The sequence below is a fragment of the Talpa europaea genome (assembly GCF_964194135.1).
Source record: "Talpa europaea genome assembly, chromosome: 14".
Lineage (NCBI taxonomy): Eukaryota > Metazoa > Chordata > Mammalia > Eulipotyphla > Talpidae > Talpa > Talpa europaea.
The window spans coordinates 82,715,713-82,735,303 of NC_140082.1; the positions used below are offsets into that span (position 1 = coordinate 82,715,713).

Sequence of the window (19,591 nt, forward strand, 5' to 3'; positions counted from 1 at the left end):
TCTGATGGAGTCTGCATGCAAGCCTCAGGCAAAGGATGGGGCTATCTAGTGTGGTCTTGAGTGCCCCTAATTGTAAGACTGTTGTTCTTTCTACTTGCCCAAAAGTGCCTACTTGGATACATGTCATGCAGCCTTCCAAAAGCACCAGGGTGGGCCTCTTGACGTGGCACAGGGGTTAAGATGCAACCTATGAAGCGGTCTGTAGCCACTGCAGCCTGAGTTCGATTCCCGGCCAGGGAGCTCACCCACATTTTGCAGCAGACCTTTCCTGTCTCCCCGCTGCTCCCCTCAGCAGTGCATTTCAGTCAGTCTGACTATTGTTTTTCCTGCTCTGTCACCCTACTGTGCATGTGGCCTGTACCCTGGTTCTTGTAGGCATGAATAAATATATTAAAAAAAAATCCTAATATTAAAAGAAAAATAGATGATGCCAAGAAATACAACCTCTTTTAAATCCTAGAATTTATGGGCCTCCCTGCTGGCACAAAGTGTAAAGACACAACCTAGGAAGCTATCTGCAGCCACTGCAGCACTAGTTCTATCCCCGGCCAGGGAGCTACCCACATGGCGCAGCAGACCTCTCATGACTCGCCCGCTGCTCCCCTCAGCAGTGTATTTCAGTACATCTGCCTTTTCTGCTCCCCACTCTGTCTCTGGTGAATCCTTTCACCCCTCACCTCTGGCCTATACCCCAGTTCTCGTGTGCATAAATAAATAAAAATAAATCTCTAAAAAGAAAAATTGTCAAAAGCAGCAGGGTGGGCCAGGGAGGGTTGCCTTCTTGCAGCCCTTGACATGGGGTGCCGTTCTCATCCTTGGAAGGGCAGAGGGTCCCCTGAAACAGGCTGCTGGAAAGGCACGTGACCTAGGCTCCTTAAGGGAAGGACAAACTTAGCTAAATTGCAGCTTCATCCTCTGGTGATGCTCCGGGTGTGTCCAAGGCAGGGCACTGTCCATGAAGGAGTCACTGGGGTTATGGGGCCTCAACCCATTAGAACCAGAGTGAGGAACCGGGGCACCTTAGAGCACAGGAGGAATGGGGGGCCAGGAGCTCATGCTCAAGAGTCCTTAGATCACTAGGCCCAGTGTTTCCCAAGATGATGTCACGCAGTGGAATTTCAGAAGGAAAAGATGAATTATCTTTTAATTTTTATTTCCATCTTAACTCTATCTAGGGAAAAGTTTCTGTTTTCTGCTTATCTAACACTTATTGAGTGCTTTTAAAAAATAAATTAGTCTCTAAGTGGAGTGCCCTTGGCTGCATTGAAGATTTGAGTATGTAAGATTTGTTTTTTTTTTAAAGATTTATTTATTTATGCATATAAGAACTGGGGTATAGGCCAGAGGTGTGTGTGTGGGGGTGAGAGGATTCACCAGAGACAGAGTGGGGAGCAGAACAGGCAGACTGACTGAAATACACTGCTGAGGGGAGCAGCGGGTGAGACAGGAGAAGTCTGCTGCAAAATGTGGGTAGCTCCCTGGCTGGCAGGGGATCGAATTCATGCTGCAGTGGCTGCGGACAGCTGCATAGGTTGCATCTTAAGTTCTTGCGCCACCAGGGAGGCCCTCTAAGATTTGTTTTTATAATCACGGTAAATGACGCCTCACTGGAGGGCTAATAAGGAGGTGTACCAATATTTCAGAATTGTGAGTGTGGCAAGAACATGTGCAGATGGCTAACAGCACATGAAAAGGTGTTCAGCATCTCTTACTATTAGGGAAATGCAAATCAAAAGCACAACGAGCTATCACTTCACGCCTGTACAAGAAACTGGTGTTGGTGAGGATGCAGAGTAAAGGGAATGCTCGTAATTTAAAAAATGCTGGTTTTTATTCATGCAATCGTTATCCCACTGTTGATGGGAATGTAAAATGGTGCAGACATTATGGAAAGCAGAATGGAGAGCCTTCAAAAAATTAAGACTAGAATTAAAATTAAGACTAGAAATACCATAGAATCCAGCTAACTCACCCTGTATTTATCCAAGGAGCCCAAAAGCACTAATTTGAAGAGATATGTGCACCCACATGTTTGCTGCAATATTAGTCACAATAGCCACCAATTGGAAATAATCTAAGTGGCCTTCAGTGGATGAGTGGATAAGGAAGATATGGCATATATACATAATGGAAAACTACTCAGCTATAAAAAAGGTGAATTCCTGCCATTTGCAACAACATGAATGCACCTAGAGGGTATTATGCTCAGTGAAGTAAATCAGATGACAAACGCTCTATGATTTCACTCATACATGGTACACAAAGAAACAAAATGAATGAACAAACAAAACAAAGCAAAAACAAACTCTTAAGAATACAAGAACAAAATGGTCACCAGAAAGGAAGGCAAAAGAGGGGCTGGATAATTTGATAAAAAGGGTCAATTGTGTGGGGGTGGATGGAAATCAGAGTTTTGGTCATGAGCATAATGTGGCAGAATCAGACATTGTAAGTCTGTGCACCTGAAACCTATATAATGTTATCAAACAATGTTACTTCAATTTAAAAAAATGATGAAACTGGTGTCTGAAGCGCACTGGCTTCTAGTCTGGGGCCTCTACATCCTGGGATATCCTGTCCTATTCTGGGGCAGCTCTGACTGTTAGAATGTTCCTTGTAAGAAATGTAAACTGCTGTGCTCATGTGTCTCCGTTGCTGGCTTAGTGCACCTCCTGGGGCCGTCCAGGTGGGTGGGTGTGGTCCTCCCCCGGACAGCCCTCCCCAGCATAGGGGCCAGCAGCCCCATCTCCAGAGTCCCCTTAGATTATACATCATTCTCTCACTGCTAACCTTGGAACCTGGGCTCCAGAGTGCTTCACATGCTGGACCCTTCTTTTTAAAGACTTAGGTTTCTTTTGGAGTGGGCGTGGCTCCCAAGCCCAGTGTCCTGAGTTCAAATCCTCATCCCTTGTGCAGGGGTGGGCTGGGTGAAGGCATTTGGCATCCCTGAGCATCAGTTTCTTGCCTTCCCATCAGCAATAGGGCCTGTGCTAAACAGCAAGGTAGCGCCAGGGAGCTGGTGAGAAATGCAAACATGCAGCAGTTTTCATTTCAGTGCTTTTTATTATATTTACGAAGTGGTATATCTATCATTTCACTTAATTTTAGAGCATTTTCACTATGCCCCCCTAAAAAATCCAACCTAGCCCCCTACTACTTTCTTTCCTTCTCTCCCCCAATCCTCCAGCCTTAGGCATTACACTCTGTTTCTATGGATTTACCTGTTTGGGACATTTTATGTGAATAAAGTTGGGCAATATGTGTGCCTGACTTCTTGCACTTCGCTTGTTTTCAAGGATCATTCCTGTTTTAGCTGGTTTCAGGACTTCAATTATTTTTTATGACTGAATAATATTCTATTGTATAGATTTACCACGGCTTTTCCATTTACCAGTTGATGGGTATTTTGGTTTTCTCTTTTGGCTATTATGTGAAAATTCATACTAACATTTTTGTGTGGGTATAGGTTTGCTTTTCTCTTGCAAACCCATGAGTTGAATTTCTGGTGTGGAATTCACCAGGTAACTCTTAACCTTTTGATAACTGCCAGATTGTTTTTCAATTCGGTTGCGTCATTATAGTCCCACCAACAGTGTATGAGGGTTCCAGGTTCTCTATATCCTTGTCAACACTTATAATTGTCTTGTTTTTCAAATACAACCATTAAGTAGTGAGTATCAAGTGGTAGCTTATAGTTTTGATTTGCATTTCCCCAATAACTAATGATGTTGAATATCTTTTCAAGTTTTATTGGTTTTTCGTGTGTCTTCTTTGGAGAATTGTCTATTCAGAGCCTTTGAAAGTTGGGCTGTTGTCTTCCTAAGAGTTCCACGTATGTTTTGGATACAAGCCCTTTGTTAGATACATGGTTTGCAAAAGCTCCTTAAGTTAGAAGCACACAAGTTTTTAATTTTTATGATGTCCAATTTTTCTGTTTTTTCTTTTGTTGTGCTTTGGTGTCTTAGCTAAGAAAATTTGCTTGCTTGAAAAATAAGTTTTCCATCCACTTATTTAACTCTTCCTTCTGGCTGTATAGTTAGTGTCATGGAAGTTCTGAAGGTGAGCATTCTTTAGTTTTCATCTGGCTTTTATTCATGCAATCATTATCCCATTGAGTATACACTGAACCCATTATTTAGCAATCATGTCTGGTTCATTCACAAGGAGATTTCAAGAGACTTAATGAAGTGCATGCCTGAAATTAAGAATGGAGGGAAAGCCGGCTGCTGAAATTACCATGACTTCTGTTCATGACCCTCCCAACAGCAGCCTGGAACTTGTCAGAAAGTGGGCGAGGCCAGTTTGCCTTCTGTGGTCCTGGCAAATGTCATCTCTCTCTTTTAGGTCCAGAGCCTGTCCTCCATAACTCACTGTAGACTTTCATGGTGGCAGGTGGGGGTGTTCAGTGAACGAGGTATGATCGCCAAGGTCCTCCTCTTCCCTCACCCAAGGGGTAACATTGGTTCATGTTTGATGTTTTGGGCTCACTTCTGGCATCACAGGTGCTGAGAGATTAAAGGCCACGACTTTGGGATCACATTCACAGGACTTCCTTGACCCCGGGAAGTGAACTCTGTGTCTAGAGTTGTGAGGCCCACAGAGTGCAGTCTCGTCTTCCTGTTGCTTCCAGCTATCTGCTCTCTCCTCCTTTGACCTTCCCTGGGAAATAGGTCCTGTGTGGCCATGAGTTCACCCGGCCAAAGTGTGTTTCTTCCTCTGCAATTTACCCCCCAACACCCCTCAATTCTAGCTAGTCCACCCAGAAGCTCACCCTGAGTTCTAGAACATTCTCCCAGCATACCCCAACTTTCTCTGAGCCCCAGCCTTTCTCATTTTCATTCTTTTTTTTAAAAAAAGATTTATTTATTTATGCAAGCACTGGGGTATAAGCCAGAGGCTCAGGAGGGTGAGAGGATTCACCAGAGACAGAATGGGAAACAGAACAGGCAGACTGACGAAATACACTGCTGAGAGGAGCAGCGGGTGAGACAGTAGAGGTCTGCTGTGCCATGTGGGAATCTCCCTGGCCGGCTGGGAATCAAATTGGCATTGCAGAGTCTGTGGACAGCTTCACAGTGCGGCGCGCAACCAGCTGCAACACCAGGGAGGCCCTCACACTTTCATTCTTAAAGCGTTGTGCTGGACCTGGGGGAACCTGTTTTTGTTTTGGGGGTGCCTCTTCTATCCCTTACCCTTGTCCTTTTAACACCTGACTGTTTCTTTTTTTTTTTAAACAATATTTATTAGTTTTATTATTTTTATTGTCATTAGCCTTTTTTTATCCTTGTCTGATTTTATTTTATTATTTTATTTTTTAAAAAATATTTATTATTTATTTATATAAGCACTGGGTACAGTCAGAAGCGCGGGAGGGTGAGAGAATTCACCAGAGCCAGAGCGGGGAGCAGAGCAGGCAGAAGGACCGAAGCACACCGCTGAGGGGAGCAGCGGCCGGCAGGAGAGGTCTGCGCGCCATGTGGGACCCTCCTCCGGTGGCCGGGTGCAGCCGGGGATCGAACCGGCGCTGCAGAGGCTGCGGGCAGCTTCGCAACCCAGCGCTCAACCGCTGCGCCACCAGGGAGGCCCTTAACATCTGACCGTTTCTGATGGAAGCTCTCCCTGTCAGCTTCTGGGTCAATTATGGAGTTTCTTAGGTGATCTTTTCCTGTTTTCTTTGTCAGGAAGCTAGATTTTTCCTCCTTCCTTACCTCTCTTTCTGACAATATTTGTTTGATTTTTTTTTTTTCCATAGCAAACCCAGTGGTCAGATGACCAAAGAGCAGGGCAAAGAATGTTCAGAGGCTGATTGCAATTGAGTCAAATGAAAGAGACCTAATGCTACAGTGCCACTCCCGATGTCGCTGGGGGTGGGAGACGCCCTTCTGGATTCTGGCACAGCACGTAAGACAGTCTGGTTGAGAGGAAGGTGGGGCTGAGACACTCAGTGATCACCTCCTGGGCCTCTGAGCCTCTCTCCTGCCCTGCAGCACACAGGTGGTCACAGGTGGTGCTCTCGGCTGGGCTGGGGCTCTGCACCTGGGCAGAGACCCCAGAAAGCAGGCTGCCACTCCCAGGCAGTGCTCCAGCTTGTAGAGTCTGGCCATGAGCCCTTCCAGTCCCTTCTTTGAAGGGTTTCAAGTTTCTTCTCCCAAAGTTGTCATGACCCTTGTCTGCAGGGGAGGCCATCCTGCCGGCGGAATTGGGGAGATGCCTAGTGATGTTGTGGAGGGTGAGTGGGGACTGGGGCTGGAGGCAGGGATCCTGAGTTTGGGTCCTCTGCTCTTTCTAGAATGTTCCACCCACTCTAGGAAAGGAGGGTCGATAGAAGGAACAATGAGGTAACATAATCTGGGAGGCTCATCACACCCGGGGAGAGATGCTGGGGGCTTGTTGGTACTGAGGACACAGGCTGGTGAAATAGTGGGGGTGACAGGAATAGGGGTGGATTGGAGGAAGGGGGAATAGGAGGAATTCAGCTTTCAGTTGGACTGGTGGCGATGCTAACAGAGCTAGATTGTTTGGGAGAAATACTGGGGGTGAGGGCAACCTGAGACACCCCTGTATATCTTCAGGGTCTGTGGGACAGCCACATGGAGGAGGGGTCTGGACCAGGGCCCCTGGGTGCAGCCTGTCACTGTACATGACTGCCAGTCACTGTTCATTGCTCAGGCCATTTCCTAGCAAAAAGGCTGACTTTTCAGCTGGATAGATGCATAGTCCAGGCTCTTCCCAGGGGGTGTTTGGTAAGCTCCCCTTAGCTGCGTGCGTAGGGGTGACAGAGCTCAGCCATGGAGGACGGCAGCGAGGAGACTCGGAGAAGGGTGATGGAGGAAAGATAGTTCCCCGTGGCTGCCACATGTTGATTTCCCTGATTAGAGCCCTCCCCACTCCCCGGCCCGCTTGTGACCACGCTTAACCCTCATCCTTCAAATTGCTGCTAATTTATTTACAGTTTTCCTGATTGCATGTCATGTGCACCCTGAGAAAAACAAGCAGGGAGTCGAAAAATGATCATTTTTTCCTGGAAAAGCATGCCCATTTTAGGCCTGTGAGGACAGCAAGAGCCAAGGCAAACATTCGGATGAAACTGGAGCCGCTGTGGAGCTGCTTCCCAGTGGCCGCCATGGGCCGGGTGGGATTGCGACACAGCGGAGCTGGGAGGCCAGGCCCCTCCAGCCTGCGCCTGGGGCAGGTGGGTTGGCCAGCGGTGTGCACCCTGAGGTGTGCCCAGAGCACTGTGCCTCCAGGTGCCCAGAGCACTTCTTCCCAACTGGGCAGCCCTTTCTGGAATGTTCCTCAGCTCTGAGCAGGCTGCTCATTTGGGGGGTGGGGTGGGGTTGTGGTAGAAGGCCGTTATGGATTTCAGGTGCCCTTATGAATTTCAGGCTTCCAGAATGGCACCTGACTAGAGCAGCTCCTGGTCCTGCATGTGCCTGGAAGGGAGAGGTGGAGGGACAGATGGCCCCCAGCTGGAGGAATGGATGGGGCTAAACCCAGCTCTGTTTCACAGGGTTCAGTGAGCCAATGATGTGGTCAGGCAGGAGACAGGCTCGCTGGTCACATGAAGTCCGAGGTTCAGCGCAAGGAGGAGTGATGGTGTTTTGCTGGCTTTGGGGAGAGATGGCTCTCGTGAGCACAGAGGCTGCAGAGAGCCCCTGGCTGGCACCCTCCCTGTGGGCATTTACAGTCTCCTGAGACTCTGTGGCCCCCATGAGGCCTTCTGTTGGGGTGTGTGATTGCTTTCTGGATGATGCTAAGACTTTAGTTCCAGACAGATCCTGCCCTCCCACTGTCTACAAACGGGGAGCCCCGCTTACGTGGATTGGACAGGTTGGGGGCTGGGGAAAAGAGCTCTGGTCAGGAACTCAGCCTCCATTTAAATACCCGTTTCTCCTGGTGGCTCAAGTGGCTGAGTGGCCCTTGGTGCCCCGCCGGTGTCGGGGTCAGGTTGAGTAGGACCCGACTGCCCCGAGCCAAAGCAGCGCCATGCGAGACAGAGAGAGATCTGTTTTCCTCAGGATGAGGGAGGCAGATTGAAAAGCTATTTACAGCCACATCACTGCATTTTGGAAACACATGTTGGGCTTTCATTTCCTTACTCCCCGTTCATTTATGGCATTTACTGTAAGCTGGATTTCAACGTCAGGGTCGGCTCACCCCGCAAGCAAAGACGTGGCATTCTAACCCTGGGGCTAACCATGTGTGGGAAACACCTGCACTTACCTCCCATGCCAAACCCTGTTTCTCTCCCCCAGCCTGAGAAACTCGTGCTGTGGTGGTCTGGGGGTGACTTGTGACTCTGTTCCCAGATAGTCTAGCTTGGTGCGGGCCTCTCTGCCCCCCGTGTCTCATGACCCAGCTGTGCGTAGGATTCTAGCACCCCATCTCACTGCGTCTTCCTCGAGTTAAAATCTAGCCTTAGGAAAACAAAATTGCTTAAGGCAAGGAAGACCTGGGACGCTCGGGGAGGCCGATGTGGATATACTGCAAACCAGATGTTTCCGTCTCCCTGGCAGAGAGGCACCCAAGTGCACGGGGCATCTGGGCAAGTATTTTCCTTTAAGGAGGACATCCATATGGAAGTGGTAGCCCAGTAATGCAATGTGACAGTTGCTATGTCAACTCGCCCACTTCCCCTCCCCTTCAGTTATTGACCGGCTCAGGCCGTGTTGCATAAAAGTCATGCAATGCCTTGGAATGTGTTTATGTGCTGTCTGCTGCCAGAACTTTCCAGCATTTTTTTTCCTGCTTGTATTTTGCTTTGGGGTAGATGGCCTGTCACTTTGGTTTAACTGTGTTTTTTTTTTTTTTTCCTTTCTTTTTTTTTTTTTTGTGGAACTGCATATTTCTTAGATTTGTAACGGGGCAGTGGTGGCTGAGGCTACAGGGGAGAGTAGAGTGGAGAGTTGCAGGGGGGCGTGCGTGGGGTGCCCTTCTGCAGTGTTTGCAGAAGCTCACACTGGGGGCCGGCACATGCACAGTGTGGTTAGTGTGGGGAGGTGACAGGTGAGAGTGTGTGTGAGTGTGCGTGAGTGTGCGTGAGTGTGAGTATGTGTGTGAGCTCCATCTTTGGTTCCCAGAATGGACTAGGGCAGGGATCTTTGTCTCCCCGCTCAGCACAGGGCTTGCACCCACTTTCCCGCCAGTCACCCTCACCTTGCTCTCTGTCTCACAGGCATTTCGAAACCGAGTTCCTCACCCGCTCCTCGCCTTTAGTTTCCCCTGGTGAAGGCCCCTGACTCCTGCCAGCGCAGCCACTACCTCCTGTCTCTGCCCTTCCTGAGAAGCAGTGTGGTTCCCCAAAGGGCTTTCCTGCCTCCTGAGCTCCCCTCCCCACAGGAGGACACCATTCTCGCTTCTGGCTTGGTCCGCCCAGGGTCTGAGGGTCCTCTCTGCCCCTGCGCGAACCCCTAGCTGGTCCATTTTTCATACTCAGAGCAATCTGTCTTCTTAAATAATCTTTAAACATTTTTTCAAAGAGGGTGATTCTTCCCACCAGGACAGGACCAACTGTTCTCTTTCTGGGTGGACTCTTCCAGTGGCTTGTTGTGGAGACCGGTACTTTGCCCAGCCCCAGAGGCTGAGGCCGCCATCTTCCTGGCCCAGGGCTGGTCTTAAAACTCAGCCCCCCACAAGCCTGTACACTCTCCGTGTTTGTGTCCTCCCCACTCCAAATTCACATGCTGACATCCTTAACCCCCACGGTGATGGTCTGAGAAGGTGGGGACCCCAATGGAGAGGATTCATGCCCTTGTGAAGGAGACCCAAGGGCCCCATGTCCCATCCCTCGCGTGAGGACGCAGGACAAGTCGTCATTCTGCACACCTCTCTGGCACCCTGAGTTTGGACTTCTGGCTTCCAGGATATTAGAAATAAATTTCTGTTGTTCCTAATCCACTCAGCCTGTGGCGCTTTGCTCTCGCAGCCTAAAGGGAATAAGATACAGCCCCCGAGATAGTGCCTGATGCTGCCCACTCTTGGCATGCTGGTGATAGTGTGTGGTCATGGCCTGCTGACCTATCTTGCCCCTGTGGGTCTGTCTGGATCAGGACAGCGCCTGGAACTTGTCTACATTGGTGGGGTAAATGGCATCCCCACCCCGAAGCATGAGGCCCCAGGTGTCCTCTGCCAGGGCTGTCCTTACCTTTCCTAGCACAGGGCCTTGCTTTGTCCCCTGATCCTCTGTCACCATCTCATCTCTCTCTCTGCTATTCTGCCCACCTTTGGGAGGGCCTGGTCCCCAATTCTGCCCTCTTGTGTCTGCCCGTTCCTCACCTGGAGCTCAGGGTTGGAACAGGGGCTCTGGAGCCAGCGAGACTGGCTTCACGTCGGCCCCAAGGCTGCCATGTACAGACACAGCACCTTCAGCAGTTTTCTTAAGCCCTCTGAGCCACTCCTGAAAACAGAATTGGCTGTGGCAAGGGTGAACTGAGTGGCAGCCCTGGAGCTGGCAGATGCTGGCGAGGCTCAGCCGCGGGCTGTGGTGACTGCTATTCCTGCAGAAGAGCAGCAGATGCTGCTCCCCCCACTCCCCAGCTAGGTTGTCCTCCCCTGGCAGGTTGAGGGTGTTCCTGCCTCTGTCCCCTCCCCGTCCTGAAGTCCCCTCTCCAGTAGCTGCGCCTGGTTCATTCTCCTGCCCAGTTCAGGGTCCCTCCGCAGAGACTGGCTGGGAATGACCTCCCTCTGCGCCACAGCACACAGCCTGGTTCTGGTGTCCTTCCTTCTGCTTCGTGTCCCAGGCTGTCACCTCTAACTTGTAGGCGTCACACTAGAGCTTGCATTTAATTCCTTGAGTGGATTCGCGATGGGCTTTGTACTCAGCTTGTAGGTGAACAAGCAACATGATACTCAGTGCCCTGATGTCTGGAGGGCTCTGCGGCCCCTCGGGCCTCCTGCTGTCCCCTGTGCTGGGTGGGAGAGGACGGATAGACAGACGGTTGGATGACATGGACCCCGGCCACCGCCCCCATCCAGATGTGGCTGGCCCGTCCTCACTCCTGCTGGCTGAGGGGGGCTTCAGAGCTCTTCTTGGGCAGCCCTGCTGTTACCGCCATTGAGGTACCAGTGATAACCAGATGCCCCGATCTGTGTGTGGAAAAATCATGCTGACTTTTACAAAATGATAGTTTTGCTTGCTTGCCAAATTAAAAAGAGATGTGTTCAAATAAGAAAGGGCTTTGAGCCTTTAAAAAGTCTTAGGCAAGATAAAAAGTTTAGAAATCTTGGAGGGAGGTGGGTGTGTCCACACCCTTTAGGGAGAGTGAGGAACAGAATGGTCCCTGAAAGGAAAAGGAACAGTGGTGAGAGAGGAGAGAGGGGTGGGTAGGGAGATGGCACTCCTGGAGCACACAGTGTAGCAGGGGCTGGACTGTAAAGACAGGCCAGAGCGCAGAGCTGGGAGGGGAAGCCCCAGGGGGGCCTGGAGGCCACGAGGTGGTCTCTGTTCCACTGACAAAAGCCACCAGGTAACAAAGGGTTTTCCATACCCTTTTGAAATCCCAGAGCAATCCTTGAAGCAAGTGGAGGAAGTTTCTAGAAACCACAGAAAAAACTTCAATACCTTAGGACAGCAGTTGGGTGAAGGGAGCTCTGACTTCACCCACATAGGACCCGGTGAGAGGATGTTGTGGTCTCCACTTGGCAGGTGGGGAACTCCAGGCTGGGGCCGGGGTGGGCTAAGGTCACCCAACTGGTCATTGGAGAAGCCGGATTTGAGCCCAGTCTGGCTCAGAGTCCATGTCCTTTCCCTACACCAGGAACAAAGGGTCCTGTCTAAAAGGCTCTGTGTCACTATGCTCTCTGCTAGAGTCTGGCGAATGAATGAAGCGCCTGATTTTTTTGGGATGGGTTTATGAAATGTCTGTGTCTAGACACATTTTTATCCTTGTCAATGTCCGGTGGCTTCAGCACTATTTTGTGAAAAAATGATCTCTGCTCCATTGCATTGCTTTTGCTCTTTCGTCAAAGCTTTGTTGTCTCAATCTGTGTAGCTCTATTTCCAGTCTCCTGGCCTGTTGATCTATTTGTCTATCACCAATAACACGCTGTCTTGACTACTGTCACTCGGCAGTAAGTCTTACAGTCTCTAGCATGAGTCCTCCAGCACTGCTCCTCGATATTGTGTGGGCTATTCTGGTCTTTTGCTTTTCCATATAGGATTTAGAATCAGCTGCTCTAACTGATCCAGATTTTAATTGGCATCACACTGACTTTATGAGCTCAAGTTAACAAGTGACATCTTAACAATGGGGGAGGGGGGCTAGCTCTCCGTTTATTTAGTTCTTTAATTTTATTTAGTTCTTTAATTCCATTCCATTCAGAGTTCTGAATGGAGTTTCCTCCGATGGATCTTATACATGTTTTGCTAGACTTATACCTACATATTTCATTTTTTAAAAAAAGATTTATTTTTTCATGCATACAAGAACTGGGGTACAGCCAGATGTGCGGGAGGATGAGAGGATTCACCAGAGACAGAATGGGGAACAGAACAGGCAGACTGACAAAATACACTGCTGAGGGGAGCAGTAGGCGAGACAGGAGAGGTCTGCTGCGCCGTGTGGGAACCTCCCTGGCTGGCCGGGATAGAAGTGCCAGTGCAGAGACTGTGGACAGCTTCACAGCGCTGCGCTGTACCGCCTGTGCCACCAGGGGAGGCCCCGTATTTAATTTTTGTGGATGATAATATATCCCCAAATGGTATTGCATTTTTAATTTCAACTATCACTTGTTTGTTGCTTATTTATGGAAAATGATTGACTTTGTGTATTAGCCTTGTCTCCTGCTGCCTTGCTATAATCTTTGTAGCCCAGTTGCTCCCTGAGTTAGGTCTAAACTATGTCCGCTACTTGGGTTGCTCTGAGTGTGGCCTTGAACTTGTAGGGCTCTGTGCCTCTGCCCTTGCATTACCCCACTCACAGCTTCTCTGTCTGTTGGAACCTCGCCCACATGGGTGCAGAGCCCTGGTGGCGGAGCGCCCCAGCGAATCTTCTCTAAGTCTCTTGAGCACATTTGACTCCCTCCTCTGAGACCTCATGGCACTTTGGCCCCCAGCTGGATTCTAGCACCTTTCATGCCCTGCCCTGCATTGGAGCAGCTTGTTTAGTTCCCTTCAGCTGCATCCTGCCAACTCCCAGGGCAAGGATGGAGACTTACTCATCTGCCTCCGGGGGCCCAGGACCGCGCTGTTCATGTATCAGGAACTCGGCCAAGGGTGGTGAATTCAGTTGGTCATGCTGGGCCTGGGTGAAGCCAGGCCACTGGGAGTTGGCCTTAGGGAACCTCACTGTCTTGTTTGGAGATCCTTGGAGTGTCATGGAATAAAATCCATTGCTGACATCTTGTGGTCCATGTCACCTACCACTCTGGGATGGGAAAAGAAATTGGTGTGGGAGGCAGGTCTGTAACGAGCCCTGATTGCTGTCCCCTGGATGGCGGAGGGCCAGAGGATTCTGATCAGCACTGTGTTTTTTTTTCCCCAAAACCTCCTTTGTGTGCTTCAGGCTTTCACACTCTAGCTGCAAGGTCTCAGGAGCATTGCGCTGAGGCCTGCTGCCTCTGTGGTGCCTGTCAGTCCCTTGAGACCCGGCCTTTGTCCGTACTGAGCTGGGTACAGCTTTTTTCCAAGAGTCTGCCACTGCCTCTCCTTCCTTGTCCATGTGCCAGGCTTTTCTGATCAAAAGCTGCCATTCTCCTGAACGCTGATCCTGTTATTCAAAGAGTTGGTGTTGAGGACACTTTATTTTAGGTCTATTAAATTTGATTGGGCTTCACCTTCATTGTTATGTATATCTAGCAGCTTAAGATTAGTTTTAGGGACAAAAACCTCAGTTACTATATTTTGTGACAAGTTGTGTGACTAATTACTGCTCTGCAGTGCACCGTGAAACTTGTAAGGCACCACACAAACATCAAATCACAACGTGTTTCCTGTTCAGAACCGTCTGAGTAAATTGAACATCTGTATTACAGTAATACATGTATTCGTAAGCTGAACATCTTTTATCGATTCACCTTGTTAAGCAGGAAAATAATCCTTGGGGCTTTATAAACTCCTGTAAATTCTAGTAGTTACCATTTTGAAAATGAATTTCATTGAATAAATGAAGGCAGATGTCAAGCATTTAATTGACTCCTCTCTCAGCAGGCTTTGTCAATTTTGGAATATTGTCGAGGTGATATAATTTGCCAATGATATGAAACTGACATAGTGGATTAGATGCTATTGGTCTTTGGAGAAGAGGGACTGTCTGTGCGGAGTTAATGTTTAATAATTGGCTAATGTCCTTGCAGACTATAAGAGAATTTTTTCTTAAAATTCCTCAAAGAACAGAGAATAGGGGAAATGGTGGCAGTATAACCTGATTGACTCACAAAATTTGTTTTAAAAACCTCAGTCTTATATTAAATGTTCAAATGACTTTTGCTTTCTACTCTGTGTTAACTTTTCCCTCCAAGTCTTTAGTTCAAAAGATTTGACTGGCAAGATGCTGCTTTTTATTGTTATTTATTTATTTTTAAAGATTTATTTATTTATACACACAAGAACTGGGGTACAGGCCAGAGGTGTGGGGGGTGAGAGGACTCACCAGAGACAGAGTGGGGAACAGAACAGGCAGAATGACTGAAACACACTGCTGAGGGGAGCAGCGGGTGAGACAGGAGAGGTCTGCTGTGCCATGTGGGTAGCTCCCTGGCCAGGGATTGAACTCATGCTACAGTGGCTGCAGATAGCTTCATAGGTTGCATCTTAACCCCTTGCATCACCAGGGGGTTTTTATTTTGTGACTTCTGGACCCCCCAGGATCGGACATCCTGCTGAAGAAGTGGGTGGTAGGGGGGAGGGATGTCTATTTTTTTTTCTGCAGATCCCAGCCCCGAGCCTTCTTCTCCAAGACACCCCCCTTCCCAGTATGATTAATCCCATTCCTGACACCTGACTCCCTCTTCAGCCTTTTGGAAAGAACTTGGACTTGGAGTTGGACTTGGAGGCTGGACCCACCTGAGCCTCTCTTAGTTGATTGCCTTCAAGTTCCTTCACCTCTTAGCTTTGTGTCCTCCTCAGAAAAACTCAGGTGACAGTTTCATTGTGAAGTGAAAGAAAATCCTGTCAAAGCAGCCAGGGCCCAGCGCAGGGCCACCCAGCCCAGCCCGAGGGCCAGGAGAGGAGGATTAATTCCATGCCCTTCAGTGATGCTGGATCCACTACATTTGGGCCGTTCCCAGTGGTGGAGAGTGATGGGCACATCTTTTGACTCAGGGACAGAATGTAAATCTTACCCTCTGAATCTGTCAACTTGGTGTGTAGCCTTTTTGTCCAACAGCGCAGGAACATCAACAGCCAGCACCTGAGAAGCTCCTTCCAGGAGGGAGCGAGCCGTGGCATCCTGGTCAGGACTCACATCTCCCGTCTGCAGCTGCGCAGTGGCTGCGTGTTGCTGATGGCGGCTGCGGTTTGCACGTCATTTTCTCTGACTTTCTCCTAGTTGTGGCCGTTTACATAAAGGCATCCTGGTGGGCTACTGAAGATGTGCTGAGAACCTCTGATCCTGCAAGACAAGGTCTGATAAAGGTGAGGCGCGTGGATGGAAATGCAGTGGTAAAGCAGGTTTTATAAGCTGCCCTGATTGTGATCATGTTAATACATTAAAGCAGCCTCCTCCTGTGTGTGGTGTATTGCTTTGCTAGGTCTGCTGTCACCAAGTACCACAGACTCGGTGGTCTAGACAACAGAAATGTATTGTTTCATGGTCTTGGAGGCTGAAGTCAAGGTGAAGGCAGGATTGGTTTCCCGCTGAGGTTTTAGAGGTAGACTCTGCCTCAGGTAGCTTCTGGTAGCCTTGGGCACTCCTTGGCTTATAGATGACATGCTCCTGGTGTCTTCCACTTGTCTTCCCCCTGCATGTGTCTGTCTCTGTCCAAATCCCCCCCTTCTATAAGGATGCCAGAGATACTGGGTTAGGGTCCACTATATCAACCTCAGCCTGCCTTGATCACCTGCCAAGAACCTATTTCCAAGAAAGTCATATTAATATGTACTGGGAAGGGGGGCAGGTTAGGATTTAGTCACCGTTTTGGGTAATACAATTCAACCCATAACACCCTGCCGGCATATAAACAGTAATAAATGACAGTATGCGGGCCTCCCTCGTGGCGCAGCGGTTGAGCTCTGGGTTGCGAAGCTGCCGGCAGCCTCTGTAGCACTGGTTCGATCCCCGGCTGCTCCCTGGCCACCGGATGAGGGTCCCACATGGCGCGTAGACCTCTCCTGCCGCCTGCTGCTCCCCTCAGCAGTGTACTTTGTCAGTCTGCCTATTCTGCTCACTGCTCTGGCTCTGGTGAATTCTCTCAGTACCCCGTGCTTGTATAAATAAATAAATAAATCCTTAAAAATAAATAAATAAATGGCTGTATGCAACAGGTACCTGTATCTGGCTATGGGTAAATCTATTTTGTCTTCTGAGCCTCTCATGTCTTAGTTTTAACATTAATCTCTACTGTCTCTCCAGCATATAGGAAAGTTCATCTTAGTGTGTTCAAGTAATGTTTACTGGCACATATTCAGAGTCAGACATTGTGTTACCGCAAATATTTTGCAGTGATTACCTAATTTTTGAATCTTCAAGGTATTTGTTTTGCTGATGAAGAAATCAAGGCTAAGCTATGTACCTAGTAAGTGATTTAATTGGACACAAATTCTAGTCTCTTTGGCATCAGGCCAGACCATCTTTGAAGCAGTCCTGTGACTTTGTAAAACAGTGGTAAAGCACAGATCTGGGATGACAAATGTGAAGGCAGGTGCCACAGCAGCTCCTCAAAAGTTCAAGAGGCATCCTCCTGGCTCAAGGTTGGTTGGTGCAAAGGCTATGGAGAAGACAGTAACCAGTGGGGAATTTGCACTATTTATTTAACATCTACCTGTTTTCATTTGCTTGGGTTGTTTATTATAATACCATAGGTGGAGAGAGATGGCATTTCTTGGCAGTCTTGAAATGGTGGCTGTATCCACAGTTGTTCCAATAGGAACCTATAAATTATGAAATATCATTGTTCTCTGGGTTGGTTTGGAGAATTGATAATCCAGGTCTCCCCCTGGTGTTGAGCCATTAGAAAAAAAAATCCGAATTCACATCTGGTTTTTTTTTTTTTTTTTTTGTTGTTGTTGTTCAAACAGTAGCTTCTTTGAGATATAATTCACCTATTACAAATTTCACTCTTAAAGTGTGTGTACAATTCATTAATTCTCAGTACATTCACAAAATTGTACATGGATCACCACTCTCTAATTCTAGGATGTTTTTATCACCACAAATAGATTCCCCTTGCTCCTTAGAAGCCTAAGTGCTCCTTAGAAGCCACCCTTCACTGCCTTCTTTACTCAGCTTCTGGCAATACTAACCTACTTTCTGTCTCTCTGGATTTGCCTGTTCTGGACATTTCACATCAGTGGCATCATATAACATGTGGTCTTTTGTGTCAAGTCCTTTCATCCATGGTATAGCATATGCTAGAGCTTCATTCATTTTTATAGCTTCATTTATTTTGTGGCTGTGGTGTAACTTCCCACTGAATGGGCCTACCACATCTGTTGATTTAACAGGTGATGGACAGTTGGGTTATTTCTGCTTCTTGGCTGTTGTGAATTACGCTGCTGTGAACACTGTAGTACAAGGTATATATTGTCAGTTCTCTTGCATAGACACCTGGGAGTAGAATGTCTACTCACTTGGTAACTGTATGTTTAACATGTTGAGCATCTGCCGAATTTATCCTCAGCAACTGCATCATCTTGCGTTTTTACTGGCATTGGCTGAGGGTCTCCATCTTGCCATGACTCCCAATGCTTTGTATTGTTTGTCTTGTTTCATGTTATCTTAGTGGGTGGGAATTGGTGTCATTGTGGTTTTGATTTGCCTTTCCCTGATGGCTAAGGATGTTGAGCACATTTTCCTGTGCCATTTGTATATATTCTTTGGGAATGTATCTATCAAAATCCTTGGCCCACTTTTTAATTGGGTTATTTGACTTTTTAACTATTGAGTTGTGAGAGATTTTCATATATTATTGATGCAAGTCTCCTATTATATATATATATATATCATTTGCAAGTTTTTTTTCCATTATGTGGGTTGTCTTCATCCCCTCCAGTCTTAATGAGTTATAATCAACAGATAATATTGTGTAATTTTAAGATGGACCACTCATTGAGTTGATATAATCATATGCTGCAAAATACATGTGTATCAAGCCACTATAACTTTAGCTAACACCCCCTGTATCCAGTCACATAATTACCATTTCTTTTTTTGTGGTAAGAACATTTACCATCTACTATCTTCCAAAGCTTCAGGTATAGTGACCCCTTAGTATTTCCTCTTGCCCCCCACAGATAACCAAATTGAGGGTCCTCAAGTCCCTTATAATTGACTCTCTGTATCTGTGGGTTTTGCATTCTTGAATTCCACTGAAATCTGTGGTTAGTTGAATCTGTGAATGTGGAGCCTTTGGATAGAAAAGAAAATCCACATATAACTGGATCCTTGAAGTTCAAGACTGTTTTGCAAGGGCCCACTCTATACAATGCAGTGCTGTTAAATATAGTCACCGTGCTGGACACCAGATCCCCAGAATGTGTTCATCTAAAACTGGAAGTTTGTACACTTTAACTAACATCTTGATCCCTTCTCCACCCCCTGCCATCTTTTTTTTCTTAAAGATTTATTTATTTATACAAGCACTGGGGTACAGGCCAGAGGTGCGGGAGGGTGAGAGAATTCACCAGAGACAGAGCGGGGAGCAGAACAGGCAGATGGACTGAGAACACTGCTGAGGGGAGCAGCGGGCAAGACAGGAGAGGTCTGCTGTGCCTTGTGGGAATCTCCCTGGCTGGCTGGGAATCAAACCGCGCTGCAGAGGCTGTTGACAGCTTCACAGCGCTGTACTCAACCTGCTGCACCATCTTTTATCCCCTTATAACTATCGCTGTAGTCTCTGTTTCAATGAGTTCAGGTTTTTTGAGTCTACATATGAGATCATCATTTTTTGTCTTTCTCTATTTCACTTAGCATAACACCCTTCTGGTTCATCTATGTTGTTATAAAGGGCAGACTGTTTTCAGATCTAGTTTTATTGGATTTGATAGATTATTTTGAAAAGGATTTTCTTCCAGCAAATTAACAATGGCTGGAAGAAAGATTCGGCATGTGAAGGTGATGAACCAGGTCGGGCTGTCTGGTCTACCTATTTGTATTGACCCTGATCCTTTGGCATGGGTGGACCGGGTTGGCTTTGTGGTTGGGTGTTATGAATGCTAGGAAGCATCGGTTTGCTCTTTAATTTTTTTTTTTTCCCAGAAGGAGAACGGTCACTATCCTCATGTGTTAATTCTTCTAAGGTTAGATAAGGAAACCCCCAGCTTCTCTGAAAATGTGGCCTCTGTTGTAAACAGAAAGAAACTTGGATGCTCGTCCCACTTAACAGGTGATATTGTGAAGCCTCAACCTACCCCCACTCATTTGAGGGGAAGTTCCCCTCTGTAAGAACTCTGGGTCTTGACTTTTTTCTTTCTATTACATTTTATTTCTTAACCAGC

The 19,591-nt window shown here is 47.7% G+C and overlaps 1 protein-coding gene across 1 annotated transcript in view; it reads left to right on the plus strand.

Moving 5' to 3' along the window:
• Nucleotides 1-19,591, plus strand: part of LOC311184232 (protein FAM169B-like) — a gene marked incomplete at both ends in the record, with an annotated part of 58,380 nt that overhangs the window by 21,051 nt on the left and 17,738 nt on the right. The window contains one exon of the mRNA XM_084254072.1: nucleotides 15,486-15,571. Coding sequence (XP_084110198.1) covers nucleotides 15,486-15,571 — 86 coding nt within the window. The remainder of the gene's footprint in view (nucleotides 1-15,485; nucleotides 15,572-19,591) is intronic.